Source organism: Glycine soja, chromosome 17, assembly GCF_004193775.1.
Source record: "Glycine soja cultivar W05 chromosome 17, ASM419377v2, whole genome shotgun sequence".
Taxonomy (NCBI): Eukaryota; Viridiplantae; Streptophyta; class Magnoliopsida; order Fabales; family Fabaceae; genus Glycine; species Glycine soja.
Genome location: NC_041018.1, coordinates 32,588,429 through 32,608,864, shown reverse-complemented (window position 1 = coordinate 32,608,864; position 20,436 = coordinate 32,588,429). Strand labels below are relative to the sequence as shown.

At 31.0% G+C, this 20,436-nt stretch overlaps 1 protein-coding gene across 1 annotated transcript; it reads right to left on the bottom strand.

The window, feature by feature from the left end:
* Nucleotides 1–2,587: 2,587 nt before the first annotated feature.
* LOC114392385 (molybdate transporter 1-like) lies at nucleotides 2,588–4,538 on the bottom strand. The gene has a single exon (XM_028353508.1). The coding sequence runs from the start codon at nucleotides 4,408–4,410 to the stop codon at nucleotides 2,932–2,934; it is 1,479 nt and encodes a 492-aa protein (XP_028209309.1). The 5' UTR covers nucleotides 4,411–4,538; the 3' UTR covers nucleotides 2,588–2,931.
* Nucleotides 4,539–20,436: the final 15,898 nt, after the last annotated feature.

Below are 20,436 nucleotides of genomic sequence, written 5' to 3'. Positions count from 1 at the left end.
TTATTGAACATTATATTGATATCATTTGTCTTAACTTTTTATCTTAAATTAATATATTATTAAAAGAATATACTAACAAAAGAAATTAAAATGGCAAATTAGAAGCCTTTTTTTTTACCAAACCTAATTAGAAGTATTAAACTATATTAAAAATAGTTTTTTTTAATGTATGTAAGTAATGTTTATGAAATATTGTTAATAATACTTGCAACTATTTTAATCAAAAGAAAACTTTTATAATTAAAATATTTTAGATTGAATTTAATATCAATTATATTGCAAGTAATGATTGAATAAATTATTCACATTTTTATTATACAATCTATTGAATCAGCCAGTGAACTGAAACCGTTAGATGTTAATTGCATAAAATTCTTTTTCCATAAGCATAACAATCAAGGAATGTAGTAAATGATCCTTGGTTCGGATCATGATTGGTTCTATGCGTAGGGGTGGACGGTTACACGAGGTCATTTCTTTCAAATTAGTTTTTTTTTATATCAGATTATTTTGAAAAAAACAATGTTAAGTAATTATTTTGCTTTGGAAATTTAAGTATGTAAATAATATTATTTAAGTATTACCTATTATTTTATATTTTAATAAAATATTTCATTATTTTATAATATTTATGGTAGAGAATAGAGATAATTATATTTTTTTCTAGATAAAATATTTTAGTATTATTTATTTTCCTTTTAAATAGTTTTATTTTTATAATATGCTAATATTATTACTACTACTTTAAAAATTATAAATAATTATGGTTTATAATCAAATGATTTTTTTTAACATTTATGGATGAAACTTTACAAATACTATATATAAGATTGACAAATTTTGTAACACATAAAAAAATATTTTATCTTTCTATCAACACTTTCCTATAATCTCTTTATTTTTCTTTTTCCGTCTTTGTCCTTAATTTCTTTCATTGTCATAATTTGTTTTCAAAGTTGTAGCCTTTCTTACAACAAATACTTTTCTTCTTCCATTTGTCAACTTTTTTATAGTAAATTATTCTTCAATGGTTGTTGGCTACTATTGTCTTAAAAGATAATTTAGTGAGCTACATAATTTATTCAAATTAAGTAGATTCTTGGAATATGATTAATAAGAATTTTTGTAAGAAAGATATAATTAACATAAATACTAATTTTTATTATAAATTTAATTCATTAAATGTTTTGGTGAAATATGAAATTGTTTATTGTCATTGTAATTTAGGAACTTTAAAAATATGTTTAATATCTTCTGTGTAAATATATTCTTTGTTATATTTTTTAAATTATTTTATAAAATATATAAATATTTTGTATGAATTTTCATGCTTATATATTTTATTGATTTCCCTCACCATCCCACCCCAGTCATTAAATCATGAGTCTGTCCCGGAATGTATGTTTGAGGTCCTTGAAAATTAAGTTACTTTATATCAATATCATATAATTAGAAAAAAAATAAAAGTATAAATAAATTTAATGAATTATATTAGAAAATAACTCAAATATAAAATTAACATAAAACCTCAGAATTTATAGGCACAATCTTGATTTTGAGCCAAGGTGGCCCATCAATTGTCAGCATTATAACAGTCACAAACAAAGCCTATCACCACACAGTCCACAACAACCCCGTCTTAAGTCACAATTTGAAAGCATGTGTATCACATTAGCTCGTAATGGAAATGTACTCATCTTGGCCATTTTTTGCTCTTTGCTCGCATGAGTTCAAGAATCTACCCACAGACGTCATCCGCACAAATAAACATAGACAGCCACAAACAAGTCCTCCATAGAATGAGAATCAAAATCAAAATATCAAATACAATTTAAAGATCTCTCATAAGAGATTTTAACTGAATGATCTTTATGTTTGTTTTTTACGTGATTGAGTTATACTATCATTTATATATTTATTTTTACAGCATTTTTTATAATATATTTTTTTATCTCTCACAATCATTAGAGTCGAATGACCTGATCCAAATAGTTAGATTATATTCGATAAAATTAATTAAAAAATTAACTAGAACTTAAAAAATTAGTTAATAACTGAAAACTTAAAAATTTTAACCTAACATATTAAATTATAAATATTCTATAAAATAACGGTTCAAGAAATTAAAAAATATAAAATGATATATTTAAAAAAGGATAATAAAAAAATTGAATAAATATTTTTTTTAAAAAAATAAAAATAAAAAATAAAAATTTAAAAATTAACGTTTTAAAAATACTATTTTAAATAGTATTTCAAAAAATAATAAAAAATATTAAAAAAACATAAAAAAAACTACTTAAAAAAACTTGTTTACTAAATCGTCAAATATATTTTTTCACTAATAAAAAAAATTAAAAATTAATTAAAATGATTCTTGAAAAATAATAATCTCATCCGGTAAGATAAGAGTATATTGTTATTGTCATCTCTCAATCATGTTAACCATCATACCCAAATACATGTATTTTTACTGTGCAAAAGTTTATACGAATTAAGAGCAGAGTTTAATTTTGATAAAGAAAAGTGTAAACCCCTTAAGAATTACTTAAATCAACACTTATCAATTATAAAACAATTCATAATATATGGGATAACAGTGTAAACAAGATTTACACCGTTAATGTATTCCAATTATATTATTGATTACTATATACATACAATTTCTGGTGACGCGAATACACTCAAACTACAAAGAGCAAAAGCCATCAATAACTAAAGGTTCCTACATACTAACTAACACTCCTTGCAATTACAAATAGAGTAATAATGTCTTAAAACCCTTCCAAGTCCCCATTGTTGGTCAAGCAACAAATGATAACAAACTGTAGGGGGAAAAGAAAGAAACTTTCAGACAACAATCACTTTTGAAAACCATACACATTGACAATTACTAGTAAACAAACAACATCGTGTACATACACCTTTTCTTCAAACTTGCTCAGGACTTTTCTGCATCCAAATAGTAGAAAGTGGTTTACCCCTTGTCCAATTCCTCAGCCTAAGAAGCACATAGACAACCATTCCACACAAAAAGCCAAGAGCTGCACTTGATCCCACGAGTGAAACTGCAGTGATAACAAGAGTCACAAAGGAATCTTCCTTTGTGTTCATGTCCCTAGCACACATGGCTAGTTCAATTCCAGCAAACAAAAGCAACACCCCTAAGATCCCCACAGGAAACTGCTTCAAAATGTGTGCCAAAGAAGTTCCCAACACCAAACCCAACACCAATTTGGCAACACCAAGAAGTGCCACACACCCACCACTCCTTCCACCAAATTTGTATTGCCCCGCAAGTCCACCAGCACCATGGCAACTCGGCATAGCACCAAACCAACTACCAATCAAGTTCATCAATCCCACTGTCACTGACAACGAAGTGGCTGAGAAATCCTTCCCTGGGAACAAATCTGATGACAACTTGCAAACAGCCACCACAGAGTTCAAAATCGACAATGGAAGTTGAGGGATTGCACCCTTCACAAAACCCTTTTTCCATGCATGCTTAGAGAACTTCACTACTTCTATTGAGGAAGGTCCAAACTTTATTTCATGCACCACCTCATGCCTTCTTATGAAGGCCAAAACAACCCCCAACACAAACACCATGAAAGCAGAAGGTAGTGAGAAAATAACCTTCCTCACCCTGCTTGTCCTGCTTCTTGCAACAACCTCATTATTCCTCTTTTGACCACCCAAATCATCATCACCACCACCACTTTCCACAACATCACAACACCCTCTACTCTTCTCCCCAGCCCCATTCACAACCACAATGAAACACAAACAAACAATGGCCAAAACCAACCCATCAAGCCCAAACCAATGCCTCTCCCCCAAAGATTTAGACTTTGGCAAGTCCTGAATTTTCCTCACATACTTAACAGCTGTCAAGGCAAATGACAAACCTTGTGCTAGTTGAATTCCCCTCACAACACAGAGAGGAATGAGCATGTAAACAAGCTGCATCAACCCTGTCACCCCCAAAACAAACAACACGCCGCCGGTTAATATACCGGCGGTCATGATCTCGGGCACACCGAAATCAGTGTCCGATAAGGCCTGGGCCGCAATGGACTTCATCGGCTGGACCGGCATAGGGACCCCATAGATGACACCAGTGATGATATTGTACACACCGGTAAATATCAGCGTGGTGCCAAGGTTGAGGTCCCTAGCAAGGGTCAAGGCCAAAACAATTGGTACATAAGTGCCAAGGTCACCCATGGCGCCATTGAGCTCACCCCATTTTGAGTGAAAAACCAAGTTGTTTTTTATTTTTTCCACCACTCCTTTGGCTGAAAATCCATTGGCTAGTGGGGTGGTGGTTGAAGGAGTATGAGTAGGAGTGATTTCCGGTGCTTCAGGATCTGAGATTGGAATTGAAGGAGGGTTTTGGTATGCCATGGAAAATGTTATGTGTGTTTGGTTCGAAATTTGAAACTATCGACTCTCAAGAGCAATAAATTAAGCTGAGTAATAAGCAAACTTGTTAACTACTATAAGAGAAGTGAATATATATGAATGTGATACATGGGAAATTTTTTGTTTATATATAGGGATTTGTAAAGTCAATGTTAGGAGCAACTTGTCATTTAACAATAATGCATTAGGGAAATATACAAAATAATCCTCGTTGACAATCTACTGTTTTGATTATATTAATACATGAACGTGTACAAGTTTACAAGATAATAAATATTATCTCACGGTTTAATATATTATTGATGAATCTGTGGATTGGAATATGAAAAATGATAAAAACATTAATAATCGCGCATTTTATCTATGTGAATTCTTAGTTTTATTTATTTCCAAACAAAAACAGCAACACAGAAGTCAATAATAATTCCCTGCCCTAAGCACAGCTCAAGTTGTACGAGCAAGATGTGGACAGAAAGATTTTTTTTTTTTTGGGTACAGGGACAGAATGAATATAAGGATTATTTGATCCTCGTACTAAAAAAAATGCCAGAAACATTTTCTTTTATTTTTTACCCAACAAATATTCTTTCATGTATATATGATATATGGACTCGGGATTCGAACTTATTTTTTATCTTGCCGGGAATTTTTCCTAATCAGCTCTTATAATAGTACATTTTCAGTTTAATTTCAAATTACTTTTTTTAGGAGGATATTTCAAATTACTTATTCACCTATCAAAGAGTATTATGAACCAATTTATAGATGACTAATTCTATGTAAATAATTAGTTTTACCTTAAGCATTTAAATTAATATTTGGTATGTGTAAGGTTGCATTCTTACGTTCAAAAAGTATTACCTTATAGTTATATGTGCCAATAATTTAAATAAATATGTATATGAGTATTTTTAAATAAATGTGAAATATAATTTAAAAATTCAGAAAAATAATTTAAAGAAAATTAGTCCTAATTAATCAGCGGTTTAATTTGTTCAACCAGAAATCAGTTTAAATAAAGGTGTATTTGAGAATGCTTTTAGAGAGAAAAGGAATAGAAGATAACTTTTTTTAAAAAAAAAAATAGGAGAATCATATAATATTAATAAAATGAATAAATAAAGTATTAAGACATTAATCAATATTATTTTATTATTTTAGTTCTTTTATTCTAAAAACTTAAAAAAATATTTTTAAAGATAAAATTACCTATCTTTTCATCTACTTTTCTCTAAAACTCAACTCCCAAATTTAACACCTTTAACCGATAGTTTGAAATTCGGTTTTTAAACCATCAAGCTGGCCTCTAACCAACATGAACTAGGCATAACTCACTAGGATCGACCTTGTAATAAGAGGTTAAGTAGATGAATGAATACTTAGATTTGATCCTCATTAAAAAAAAAAATTAACTAGGCAGCTCGTTTGTGTTTAATTCTTAGATATACACAAAAAATTACAAAGCTCTCCAATTTGAGAATTCAAACTTGGATCACTCTATATTTTGCTATCCTCGTGTGTGTGCGTAAATCATATATATATATATATATATATATATATATATATATATATATATATATATATATATATATAATTAAATATACCATATGTGTGTCTTGAACATCTCTATCAGTATGAGTTGAAATGAACCCAAAACTTATGAAGTAGAATATGAAACAAGAGACAATGAATAGTTTCTATTATAGCAACTTGTCATTTATCAATCCACTGTTTGTTGATTTTACGATACACTGTTTGTTGATTTTACGATACATGCATGTATATCACGGGTTAATTATTGTTCAACATGTGGATTAGAATATAAAAAATAATAAAGTAATATTAATGCGGATTTTATCTATGTGAACTCTTAAGTACAAATCGATAATTCCTTGCCGCAAACACAATTCAAATTGTACAAGTAACACGTGGATATGAGATAGGCACCAAAAGGTTATGCTACCACTGCTCCTAAATTCTACAACTAAAAGATGTACGGAAGAAAAATACTTACTTTAAATAAATTAATTTATGAGTTTCAAATAAATTAAAATAAGATCTTCTGTTAGTTCATAACTAAGGTGGGTCATTACATTTGTCGCCCTAAAAAAGGCATTATAACTACTTTTTTAAGGAAGACATTATAATTATTAAGATAGGTTTATTTGGGTTACAACAAATAAAAATCCCAACATCACTGAATTGCAAAATTTAATTATATCCAAAGCCATCCCATATTTCAGAATAAAATTAATTATTTTACAGATCGAGTTTCTTACAATTTTTTTCATAAATCACAAAACTAATTTTGACACCATAAGCAACCTTCATCTAAAAAGCATGTTGTCTCCCTATCATTTTCTCAAAAGTCAACAATTATACAAGTCTACATTTGATTGTGATTCCACGCATCCAATTTTTTATTTTTGGTGCAGCTCCACGCAACCAATTTGTAACTGAATAGACTACTTTTTATTTTCTGTCAGTGGTCATGGGCAACAAATTTAAAAACTTTACAAAATTAAAGTAGATAAACTATAATTAAAACTAACAAGAAACTAATATAGTTGTATAAAAGTTTTTACACTATTAATTAGTCAGAAATTATTATCAGTATAATTTTTTAAATAATTTTGTAAAAGCAAATCAAATTACCGATAACGATATGTAATTGTAGTTGAAAGATAATGCATGTAAAATCAATACATGGATTGTTTATTAAAGAAAAAAGTACCGTCGTCATTCGTATCAGTGTTATTATTACAGGGAGGTCATTAAATTGGGGATATTCATGGTCTAAGGTTCAATCATTATTTTCTATATTTGGAAAATTATGATCATTGTCGTTTAAATGCTTTCTTGCTTTTTCTTTTGTTTGCTTTTCCTAATTAAGAAAATTTGTTTCGTGAAACCTAATGACGAAAGGGCATTGAGCTCGGAGACAATTATCTTTGAAAAATATATATAAAACAAAGTTTTTTACTTTTTATCTGTTGAATTAAAGAGAAGTACCTTAAGATTTACAAAGCAGTCTGAAAATGTTCTTTGCTTATCAATAAATATATATAGGCACAAGTATTTAAAGAAATTTCAATTTTATCACATTATTTGTATTGTCCAATATCTAGAAAATACACGTAGTATCCTACATGATACTCACAAATACGTGTTCACCCTCCATCATTAGTCCTGCAACAGGAGCACGGACGCCTAACCCTTAGCAATCGGGCTTCCCAACAAACGAGTTATCTCTAACATATTAATATTCAAATGTATTTAAATATCTTATCTATTGGCAGGTGATTAATTATCTATAAGCCCACACATTATCTACAAGGTACGATTATCTTCTACCTTTTATCTATAAGCAAATATTTATCTTTAACATTATCTGTAAGCTCCCGACTATTATTTATAAGCCGAGAATTATCTGCAAAGGCTACAATAGCCCTTACAAATAAGGACCAACAATCACGATCAACTACTATAAATATAGGTTCCATCGAACCCCTCTACACAACCCATCACACACTCAGCTCACGAGCAACAAGTATGTGTCCCTCTCTCTCGCGCTCATACGAGCTTTACTTAAGCATATACTTGCTTTACTTTCCTCACTCATATTCTTACTTGAGCGTCGAAGTCATTTGTTTTGTAGGTCCCCGCTTCTTGTCAAAGGTACCTCTCCAAGCCGACGTGTGAAGTTCAAGACCCCACATAACCGCGTCCACCCTACGTACTAGACTTGACAAGTTTAAAGGCCTATGGAAAGAAGAACTCTACAACATATTTTGAGCGTACCACTGTTCACCCCAGACAACAACCAATGAAACTCCTTATCGACTCACAAATGGCACAGATGCCATGATCCCCATTGAACTCGAGGAACCGTCGACAAGGACATTATTGTTCCAGCAACAACAAAATGAAGAAAATATGAGGGTGGAACTTGAAACCACCGAAGAAGTCTAAGAAATGGCAAGGATTAAGGAAAAAGCTGCCAAACTACGAGCAGCAAGGAGATACAATACAAAGGTTCAACCACAAGCCTTTCAGCCCAGTAACCTTGTATGGCGAGTCCGAGGTGAAGCCAGAAAAGATGCCCGAGCGAAAAAGCTTGGGCCCAACGAGGAAGGCCCCTTCAGGGTCACAACTAACCTTGACAACAGCGCGTTCCGACTACAAGAGCTGGATGACAAAGCAATTCCAAGAACATGGAATGCCACCCACATGAAGTTCTACTTCATCTGACCTACACTCCAAACCCAATGTTGTACTCTTTTTCCTACTCATGTCTTTTGTCCAAAAAATAGAAAAATTAGGGTTTTGGTTTGAGGGGTTTTAACAAGGCACATCTGGGCTAATGAAAGCAATTTGTACTCAACCAATTACATTGAATAAAAATTCTACATCCCTTTCTTTTCTTATTTCTCTTATCAAGACAAGAGCATCCATAGTCGTATCTCCGTGGCTCTTGAAACCCAAGGTCTGCCCTTGGTGAGCTTCTCTTCTAGCATTTAGTCTCTAGTACGTGCCACTTTATAAGAGGCACATATGCAAGAGCATATCATTGTGTCTCAAGTACATGCCACCCACGGTGAGTGACATGTGCGCACGAGAACCCTGCTAAGTCTCTAGTGTATACCACCCACGATGAGTGGCATGTATGCAAGAGCATATCAATATCATGACTCCAGCGTATGCCACCCACAGCGTGTGACATACATGAAAGAGCATATTACCATCATGACTCCAGTGTATACCACCCACAATGAGTGGCATGCATGCAAGAGCGTATCAATATCATGACTCCAGTGTATGCCACCCATGGTGAGTGGCATACATGCAAGAACGTATCACTATCATGGTTCCATTACGTGTCACCCACAATGAGTGGCATGTGCGCACAAACACACTACCACAACTCAGTATGTGTCACCCACGACGAGTGACATGTGCACGCAAGCACATTACCAAGTCTCTAGTACGTGTCACCTTGTAAGAGGTACGCATGCAAGAGCACACCACCATGACTCCAGTATATGCCACCCACGACGAGTGACATATATGGAAGAGCATACTACTAAGCTTCCAATGCATTCCACCCATGGCGAGTGACATACATGCACGATTGTACCCTCATAACTCTAGTATACGCCACCCACAACGAGTGACATATATGCAGGAGCATATCACCACGTCCCCAGTGCGTGCCACCCACGATGAGTGGCATGAATGCAAGAACATAGTGCCCAAAACCTAGGTCGAACAATTCCCTGGTCAATCCTCCAAAAGGCTCGCAAAACCCAAGGTCCGCCCTTGGTAAGTCCCACTGATTCACACCACCATGCCTCTAGTACATGCAACTTTGTAAGAGGCATGTATGCAAAAACACGTCTGTTCGTTTCCAATACATGCCACCCACGGCGAGTGCCATGTATGTAAGAGCACAACACTTACGTTGCACACAAGACTCATAAAACCCAACTCCATGCTTGCTGATCCTTACAAGTCCACAAAATCCAGGGCCCATCCTTGGTAAGCCTCGACACAGCTCCATAGGCTTCACAAAACCTAGGGCAAACACGTCCCCGGTCCAAGGCTCGAAAAACTCGAGGTTCACCCTTGGTAAGCCCTTTCTTGTACTAAGTCCCATCTCCATGAGAACTCAAGGTATGCAAGGTCTACCCTTGACAATCTTCTTTATTCCTAACTTATTATCTGTGCAATAATATAGGCTTATCAAAAACCCAAGGTCTGTCCTTGGTACTCATACCTCTGAAACCCAAGGTTCACCCTTGGTACACAAAACCCAAGACACCCCATTGGTCTGCTCACTTGCAACATCTACGATGACCATTGTCCAAGGTTCAAGTTTAAGAAAACAAACTGCCACCACACTATTTGGCAAGACCTTTAATTAGGTGTAGCTAACATTTACTCCTCATACCATCAGAGGATGAACTCAACAGGTCAAGCGACCTGCCCCCCGACTGGTTGACAAGACCTTCAACCAAGGGAAAGTCAAACATAACTCCTCACAACCATTAGGAGAAAAACTCCACAAAATAGAAGAAAGTCCCACCAAATGAGTGACAAGACCTTTAACTAGGTTGAAATCAAATCGGAGATGAGTCCGTGTCATTCTACTCTTTACAAGACCACCACGGTCCTAACTCTACATCAACAAGGTCTTGCTTCCTACGTTGTCTACATCACACCGGCCTATTCATACTATTCATATGGTCACAAGTACGGAGCATTGTGAAGACCAAAGACAACATACATACATACGCACAAGAAATAAAGTGCAAAATTCATCATCGAAGGACCCATAAAATACATGTGGCATCCTATATGACACGCAAAGACACGTGCCCACCCTCAACATTAATCCTGCTACAGGAGCACAGACGATTGACCCTTAGCAGTCGGACTCTCCAACAAACAGGTTATATCTATGAATATTCAAATGTATTTGAATATCTTATCTATTAGCAGATAATTAATTATCTATAAGCCCACACATTATCTACAAGGTACAATTATCTTCTACCTTTTATCTATAAGAAAATGTTTATCTCTAATATTATCTGTAAGCTCCTGGCTATTATCTAGAAGCCGAGAATTATATAGAAAGGCTACAATAGCCCCTACAAACAAGAGCCAACAGTCATGCTCAATTACTATAAATATAGTTTCCATTGAACCCCTCTACACAATCCATCACACGCTCAGCACACGAGCAACAAGCATGTGCCTCTCTCTCTCTCTCTCTCTCTCTCGCTCATACAAGCTTTACTTAAGCATATACTTGCTTTGCTTTCCTCATTCATATTCTTACTTGAGCATCGAAGTCATTTGTTTTGCAGGTCCCCCTCCCCCCCTCCTGTCAAAGGTACCTCTCCAAGCCGACATGTGAAGTTCGGTACCCCATATAACCGCGTCCACCCTGACGTGTCACGGTTTCAGATTTTTGTAAGAACACTATTATATAGGTTAAATTAGTTTTTTGTCCACTAATTTATTTTTTAGATTTAATTTGATCGTCTAGTTTTTTTTAGTTCAATTTGATATTTTAATTCTTTAAATTGATTTACTTTTATCATATCGTATAAATTGGATTGCACTTTGTGAGGATTTATAACTGCCACTAAGTAATTTTGAATGCCACAAAATGAAATGAAGTAGACAATTTAAGGATCTTATTATTGAATTGGATTCTAAAATTTTAATCACTTGGTTGACCAAGGGGTATTCTCCCACTCACTCTTGCTTCAACTTTGTGCCTAGTCTCATTCGTTGTGAGAAGGTAATCAAGTAACGGATTCTATGGTGAATCATGGTTTGTCCTTGAATGGTCAATTTTGTATATTGGATTTTGTTCCAAGCTTTGTTTATAAAGTTGTTATGACGAATGTAAGCTTTAGCATGCTTCCTTGCGGTTTCTAATGCTATCTTGTTGGGGGTGTTCCCCTTCCATTCACAAAAAGAAAAATGCCACAAAATAAATATTTTATTAAGACTGTCAGTTTAATTTAGATGATAGAATCAAATTAAATCAATTTTAAAAATTAGAAAACTAAATTAAACTAAAAAATAGAAGAACAAATCGAATCTAAATAATAAATTAGATGAAAAAAAATTAATTTAACGTATTATATAAATATATATTATAAATGTTTAAATATAAAAATAAATTTATTTTGAATAGAATTTATGATAAAAGTATAGATTGAAATTATAGATAAGAATATTTAAGCTAAGCGAAAGAAAAGTTATATTTATAGAAAAGAAATAGTTTTTTTTTTGGAATGGAGAGATAGAATTAGTAAGACACTTTAGTAGTTTATAACTAATTTTGACTAGCCCTAAAAAAGTAATTTTGACTAGAACATTCAAATAAAAAAATAGAACAACAAATAAAATATATTTTTTAAGGAAAAAATTATATTTTAAAAAAAATAAGTGACATTCAAATATAATTAAAGAAAATATATAACATAACCAATGGGGTTTAGTTCAATTGGTTGAACAAATGAGTGTTGTAAACTCCATTATACCTTATTCAATTCTTACCGATAAAAAAAAAAAAAAGAGGATAACATAACAAATTTGATCACTCTAAAAGAAGTACTCTAATTAACTTTGTGAAACAATTCTTATAAGTGAGACTATCATCTTTGTGTATGAGCTTGTTAATTTAATTATATATTTTTTTAATTCAGAATATTTCTTGACCAAAGGTTAAGAATTAATCTCTTAAGTTATTTATTTAAGAGACTAAATTCAACAAATATTTAATCATATATGACAAACTTAAGGATCAACCTATATGTTTTATTTCAACATTAGAAATGTTTTTTAAAAAAGAGATAACAACTTTTAATAAAATCGTATGGAGAGTCTAATTTTGCTTGAATATTATTTTTTTAATTAATATGTTCTTACCAATAATCATAAAAATCTTTTATTTTATTTCTTACTTTAATAATTTGTATTTGAAATGGTAAAAATAAAATAATTTTATTAATTACTTGCACATCCTCTTCTCATCAAATCAGTTTATTTAATTAAAGGTAAAATGATATTTCTAATCATAACTTTATTGTAAATCAAGGATCAAATCTCAAACTAAAGGAGGTGACGCTTTCATTAGACTTTAAACTCTTTCTATATTTTCATCATTCATAATTAAAGACACCATCCTCGGTCCAAATTGAATCTCAAATCGTCTTATTGTCACCAAGCAATCAAACTAGTGAAACCACTCATTACATTGTCTAATGTCCATATTCAACATGACTAGCAATATCACTCTTAAGTTTTACTCAAACCATTAATGTCTAATCACCGAGCACAAGATGTTGCCCCTTTCCACTGCCACCAGGAAAACTCTATTTATGGCAACCTTATGACTTAATACTTGATAAACCAATAATCTAAATCATTGACTCATTTGTCCAATTCAATTGTCCCAACTAGCACACGCTCTATTAACGACCTTGCAATTTTGTCATTGTATACAATATAGTTTCCGTTTAGAAGAACTTATAAATAACTTATTTATATTATTTTTTTATCGTAAGTGTTCATAAGAGTGTTTGGGAGAGCTTATAAAAACATTTGAGAAGAGATATAAGGTTGTTGGATGCTTAAAAAAAACGAGTAAAAGAAAAAGGTCACAAGTTTAATCATATCTACTAACAATTAATATTTATCAATAAAAAAAATATATTATGGGTTGTCTATAAGATCTTTTGAGCTCATTTGTATAAATTATTTAATATAATTTTTACTTACTAGCTAAATTTTTAACTACTAGTTAGTTTATTAATTTTAGTTAGTTTTGTTAAATATAACCAAAAGTTAAAAAAAAAATATTTTTTTTTACCTTTTCATTCATTTTGCTTTGATTTTTCGTTTACGTTTCATCCGCTTTTATTTTGTTTTTATTCTTCTGCTAATAATATATTTCATTCTTCCCCAAAAGGATTTCGTGATTTGTGGTTCTAATTAGGGGTGGGAATAGGCCAGACCAGCCTACAGAGGCCTATATAAAACCTGATCTGAACTAACCTATTTAATTAAAATGTTAGACTTAGACTTTTTTAAAAGCCTATTAAATTAAATGGACCAGACTTAAGCTTATTAAAAAACCTTATAAGTCTAATAGGCCGGCCTATATATATATATATATATATATATATATATATATATATATATATATATTATTTTTTGGGTACCAATATATAATATTATTTTTTGGATACAATTAATGTTTTTTTTTAAACTATCAGACTTTGATTACACATTACTGCTCCATAACTTTTATTCCTATAATCAAGGACTTTAATTACAATTTAGGTGTGAGTCATGTGCCCTTTTATATTCCTCATTATTTTGATTGGCATTTTTTTTAACTTTCCTATTATGTTCTTATTTCATAAAATATTAAATATTTATTATGAAGAAGACTTTTAAAAAGACTATCAGGCCAAGCCAGACTTTTAAAAAGGTAAGACCGAGTCAAAATAAAAGTCTTTGATAGGTTATAGGACAGGCTCAGGCCTCAAAGATTCATCGTAGGTTAGGCTCAGGCCTTTCAAAGCCTGGCCTGACCTATTTCCACCCCTAGTTGTAATGTTTAAGAATTTCGTACTATTTTTCTCATAGCCCACCTCTTTGCTTTAATTTTTATATTATATAACTAATTCAAAACTTTCAAATTTATGATTCATAAATTTTAATCACAATTTTATAATATATGGTGAGTATAGTGATGTTTTAATAAAATGAATAATGCTATTTTTAATTACTTAGTTGCTTTTTAAATTTTTTTATTTTTAATTATAATTTGATTTTTTTTTTAAATTATAAAATGAGACAACATCTCATAAGTACTTTATGTAACACCGTATCCAAACGCTTTAAAATTATGGAAGCACTTTTAACATGCATATCCAAAGGCAAATAACTTATTGAATTTTAAGCACTGATAACACATGTTCTTATGAAATAAGAACTTACTGAATAAGATCTTAATTAAGTTGTCTATTCAAATGAGTCCAATATAGATTATAGACTAATGATTAATTAGTACAAATTAATTTATTTTGTATTATCACAAAAAAGATAAAAATATGTACGTAGATAGATCTTGAAAATACCGATAAGAGTTGGATTTACTAAAAACGACTAGTTTCTCAGAAATACAGATAACAAGGAATAATACCCACATTAAAAAAAAAAAAAAGAATACTCGTATCAAGACTCATATTTATATAGACAACAAACTTTGATAGTACATATGCGTTTTTTTTTTTACTGAGTAGTTACATTTAATCGGTATGTACACTCTCCCATCATTTATATAAGAACGTTTAAATAATGGCTCTCTCATGACAAATGATCGATTTGTCTTTAAAAACCAGTCACAATTTCAAAAACAATAAAAGTGCCAAAAGAAATGGAGGGATATTTTTTTAAGACAAGGTTGAGACGTTGATGATAAAAATTGTGAATCGTTAAAGTAGTAGGTTATGTCTAATTTTCTATCAATAAAAAATAGTTTCTGATATATATATATATATATATATATATATATATATATATATATATATATATATATATTTAAATTAAAAGAAAATATTCCTGAATATAAAAATATGTATATTTCACAAAATTATAAGAAAAACTTACATATATTATGTTTATGTTTTATGATTATAAAAAATTAAGGAAAAGGAGATACATATGAACGTATAAAGTATTATGTATACACATGATCCCATCCTTAAAAAAAGAGCATGTAAAATATGGCTTAGTAGTGTTAAAAGTCTGAATTGCCTTATGAAAACCTCGCATTCCATTGATAAAAAAAATGATACCCTTCAAAATCCCAGAAATACCAAAAGGTATGGAGGGAAGTTAAATGTTTTAGCACAAATTAACTTGTGTATAATAAAAGTGAATTATTAATTAGTAAATATGTGAAGATAGATAAAAATAAATTGATGTTGCAAAATAAAAATAAATAATGTTAGAATATCGTCATATTATATATATATATATATATATATATATATATATATATATATATATATATATATATATATATATATATATTATCTCGTGAAAGTTGTTTGTACGATGCTTCATGCTTCGGATATATATAGACACCCATCTCACCTAAGCATGAATCATCTTATGCTTCTTCGAATTTGTTTCTTCTGACTAAGATAAAACTTTTATTTAACTTCAAAACTCACACTAAGATTGTAATTGGAATGAAGGTGATGAAAACCAAAAGTACGACTTTGTAACCATTTTTTTATTCCATGAGATTGGTAGGTTCGTATGTTGTAAAATCTCATTGGACCAGAGCTTCTAACATTACACGCAAATGAGAGAATGATGTTACGTTTTAGCAAATTTAATATATGCAACTAGACCAAATTTAATATATGCAAAAAAAAATTCTCAAAAGAAAAAGGAAATAAAAAGATTTTGACATTAAGCAAGTTATTTAAGTTAGCTTATAACTTTTATTAGATGAAAAACTTGTTTAACTTTGTTGATATTTTTAAGTAGCTTATAGCATTTTTTAATAGTTATTCCAATATCCATTCCAATATTCATTGGGTATCGAGTATCTCCGTCTTCGGTTTAAATTTGTAAAAAAATTATATTGAAAATTTGATTTTAAAAAAGAAAAAGTACGACTTTGTAACCATTTTTTTATTCCATGAGATTGGTAGGTTCCTATGTTGTAAAATCTCATTGGACCAGAGCTTCTAACATTACAGGCAAATGAGAGAATGATGTTACGTTTTAGCAAATTTAATATATGCAACTAGACCAAATTTAATATATGCAAAAAAAAATTCTCAAAAGAAAAAGGAAACAAAAAGATTTTGACATTAAGCAAGTTATTTAAGTTAGCTTATAGCTTTTACTAGATGAAAAACTTGTTTAACTTTGTTGATATTTTTAAGTAGCTTATAGCATTTTTTAATAGTTATTCCAATACCCATTGGGTATCGAGTATCTCCGTTTTCGGTTTAAATTTGTAAAAAAATTATATTGAAAATTTGATTTTAAAAAAGAATTGATTGTTACATATTTATTTTTAACTACTTATATATTAATAAATTCATTACAGCACATTTGTCTACAAAAATCATCAAGAAAAAAAAATCTTAAATTATGTAAAAATTCTAAAATAAAATTAACAAGTAAATAAAATTTTAATAATTTCATCGTCGAGGTGGATACAAGAACAGGTATGGGACAGATAGTGACATCTCTGACCTGACCCCGATATAAAAAGTCAGACAATCCCCAAACCTGAACCCATACCCGATCAATTCTTATATTCTTCTTCAAAGTCATGATGAGTTTGGACAGATACTCATGGATACGGGTTTTCTTGTCATGCCTATTTGAAACGTCATTTCAAATAATGTTTTTTAAAACGCTAGTTTATAATTTTTTATATTTTATTTTTTTATCTTTAAAATATTTATTCAATTTTCTTATTGCCCTTTTTAAATATGTTATTTTATATTTTTTTTAGTTATTTCAACAACTAGTTTCATCAAAACTTCCCGCTATTAGCTTTTAACTTTCAGCTACCAGTTCACTTTTCAATTAATTTTGTTGAAGATAATATCATCCATCTTATTTTAAAGTCACAACATAAATATAGTTTCTTTAAAAATTAAATAAATATTGTCTTCATTAACCAGTATGGTTTATCTCAATTAAGCCACAGAACGGGTAATAAAGAGCGATCACTTACTATTTATACCTACCCTTTTTGCTAAGTACCCCATACCTCTTTATATATATATATATATATATATATATATATATATATATATATATATATATATATATATATATAATTATCCATTATACCCTTTTTCTTAAAGGATTACAACCCTTGGAACATCCTTTTTCTCTTCCATAAATTTTCTTTGGAATAATATATACTTATTTCGGAAATGTATTTCCAAAACTATGATACATAGTTCTGGAAATATATTTCCAAAACTATGATACATAGTTCTGGAAATATATTTCAGGTATAGATATATGTTATTTTGGAAAGACATTTCCGGTAAGAAAATAATATACCTTAACCAACCAATTTACTTAAGAGACACTGCAGCCTGTAATTGTTGACGTTGTAAATCTAGATTAGAAAATGAACGCTTATTTGATTGCAATTAAAGGAGATAAATCACTACCAAAAGCTTTACTTTGTAATTAAGGTGTATAGTAGATGCAATTAGTAATGAATGTACCTTAGAGTGTAGTGCCACGTGAAGGAAAACACACAATGTTTTTTTACTTCCAAAAATTGTGTGTTTTCCTTCATGTGCATTGTATTTCAAGGCACATTCATTACTAATTTCATCTATTATCCACCTTAATTGCAAAGTAAAGCTTTTAACAATGGCTTTTATCCTTTAAGTGTGATCAAATAAGTGTTCATTTTCTAATCTAGGTTTGCAAGGTCAACAATTGCAGGATGTAGTGTCTCTTAAGTGAGTTGGTTAAGGTATGTGTTTATACTACCAAAAATATCTTTCCAAAATAACATATATACTTATTTTGAAAATGTATTTATGAAACTATGTATCCTAGAAATACATGTCTGAAATGGGTATATGTTATTACAGACCAGAAGAGAAAAATGAGATTCCTAGGGATATAACCCTTTAAGAAAAAAAGGTATAATGGGTAATTAAAAATTAAAAAAGGTGGATGGGAGTGTACTTAGCAAAAATTGAGGTAAATAACAAGTACCTAAATAGTGTATGAACACAAACAGAAAATTAGATTGAGTCATTATTATTTTAAAGATTGTTGCTTCTTATCCATATTTTACTTCATGCATTATATTGCATTACGAAGAGTTCAACCCATAATGTATGGGTTGAGTTTTTCATATTGCAATGGGATGGAAGAAGCAAAATATGGAGGTTCTAGAGAGAAAATGTTGAAGAAAAAAGCAAGTAAAAAAATAGTGGACCCACAATGTATCAAGACATGCACTACTACAAAAATATTAATTAACGACACAGCTTCTACATCGGTGAGGAACACCCTTTCTTGTTGCTTTATCGGTGGCATTTTTGTAATAACTATGTTATTGAACAATGACGGTGGTACAAACACCATTTTTGAAGGTTGTTTTCTCCTTTTTCCACGATGTCCTTCGAAGGCACCGTCTTCATCGTGATCCTTTTTCCAGCTGGTTATTTTACTCACGTGAAACCAGCTAATGACTAAGAAGCTAAATGACGTACATACATCTGCTTTCCCACTCAGTCAATACTGGAAGCTACCTTGAACGAGCGCGTCCCCGGCCCCCGTCGATCAACAACAGTGTTGAACAAAAAATAACCAAGAAGCCCAAAGTTCCAACTTGCAAAGCCCCAGAGTTGCAGCTTGCAAATCCCCAGAGTTGCAACTTGAAAAGCCCCAACGTTCATTAGCTTAGCAATATTTTGAATCAGCTAGCATGACTTGTTTCCCAACAACGACCCATTTCCATGAAGGTATGTTACATGCAATGTGATTAAAAATGTTGTACACAACATGCATAAAGATGAAGATTGTTTTCTCTGCCCAGTATGTTCGATTGTTGGCAAAAAAATTGTACTCAAAAGCTGGGTTTTTATTTTTTTTTATTTTCTAAAAATGTCCATGTGCAATGTAGGAGATATATGTCTGTGGTTTTTTTTAGTAGTGACCACATGAAATTTTTATAAATTAAATGAACTTTATAAGGAAGGTTAGTCATACCCAAATTCTTCCTCCACTTGATTCAACTAATGTTGATTTTCATTCATATTATTTATTATATGTTTCTCCGGATTATAGATGTCTCTTATTGATGGGGGATGAGGAAGATTGGGTTTCTTAATGTACATTTGCAATGAGAGATTCATTGATTGAGTTTTCATAAGTCATAATACTGATAAGAAACATTATATTTTGCCATTTTGAATTTGTTTTTATGGCAGTGAATACGTGAGTTGCAAATATATATTGAGTAGTTTTAAGAGAGTTAGCTTTTAAGAGTATACTATTTATGCTTATATTTTGGTATAGAGTATGGGTGTTTCTCCTAGGAAACTATTAACTTGTGTCATGGTTGGATTGTTAAAACAAGATTTCCGGATGCAAGAGTTGGTTGAGGAACAATTTCCTTAGGTAATGTTTCCTAAAGTAAAAAACATGAAATGAGCCAAATCTAAAAGATTAGAATAGAGTATAAACTGCATAACATGATCCAATTTTTTTGTTCTTCTCTCCATGCCAGTTGTGGAATGTAAGTGGCATTTGTAGATAACATGATCTTTGAGTCTATAATAATGATGACTTAGCTGATAACTATTTCATTCACACCACTATACAAGTTTTGAAAATCTTAGGCTAACTCATCTCACTAACCCGTTAAAGCTCTAAAATGGCTGTCACATTTTTCCACTG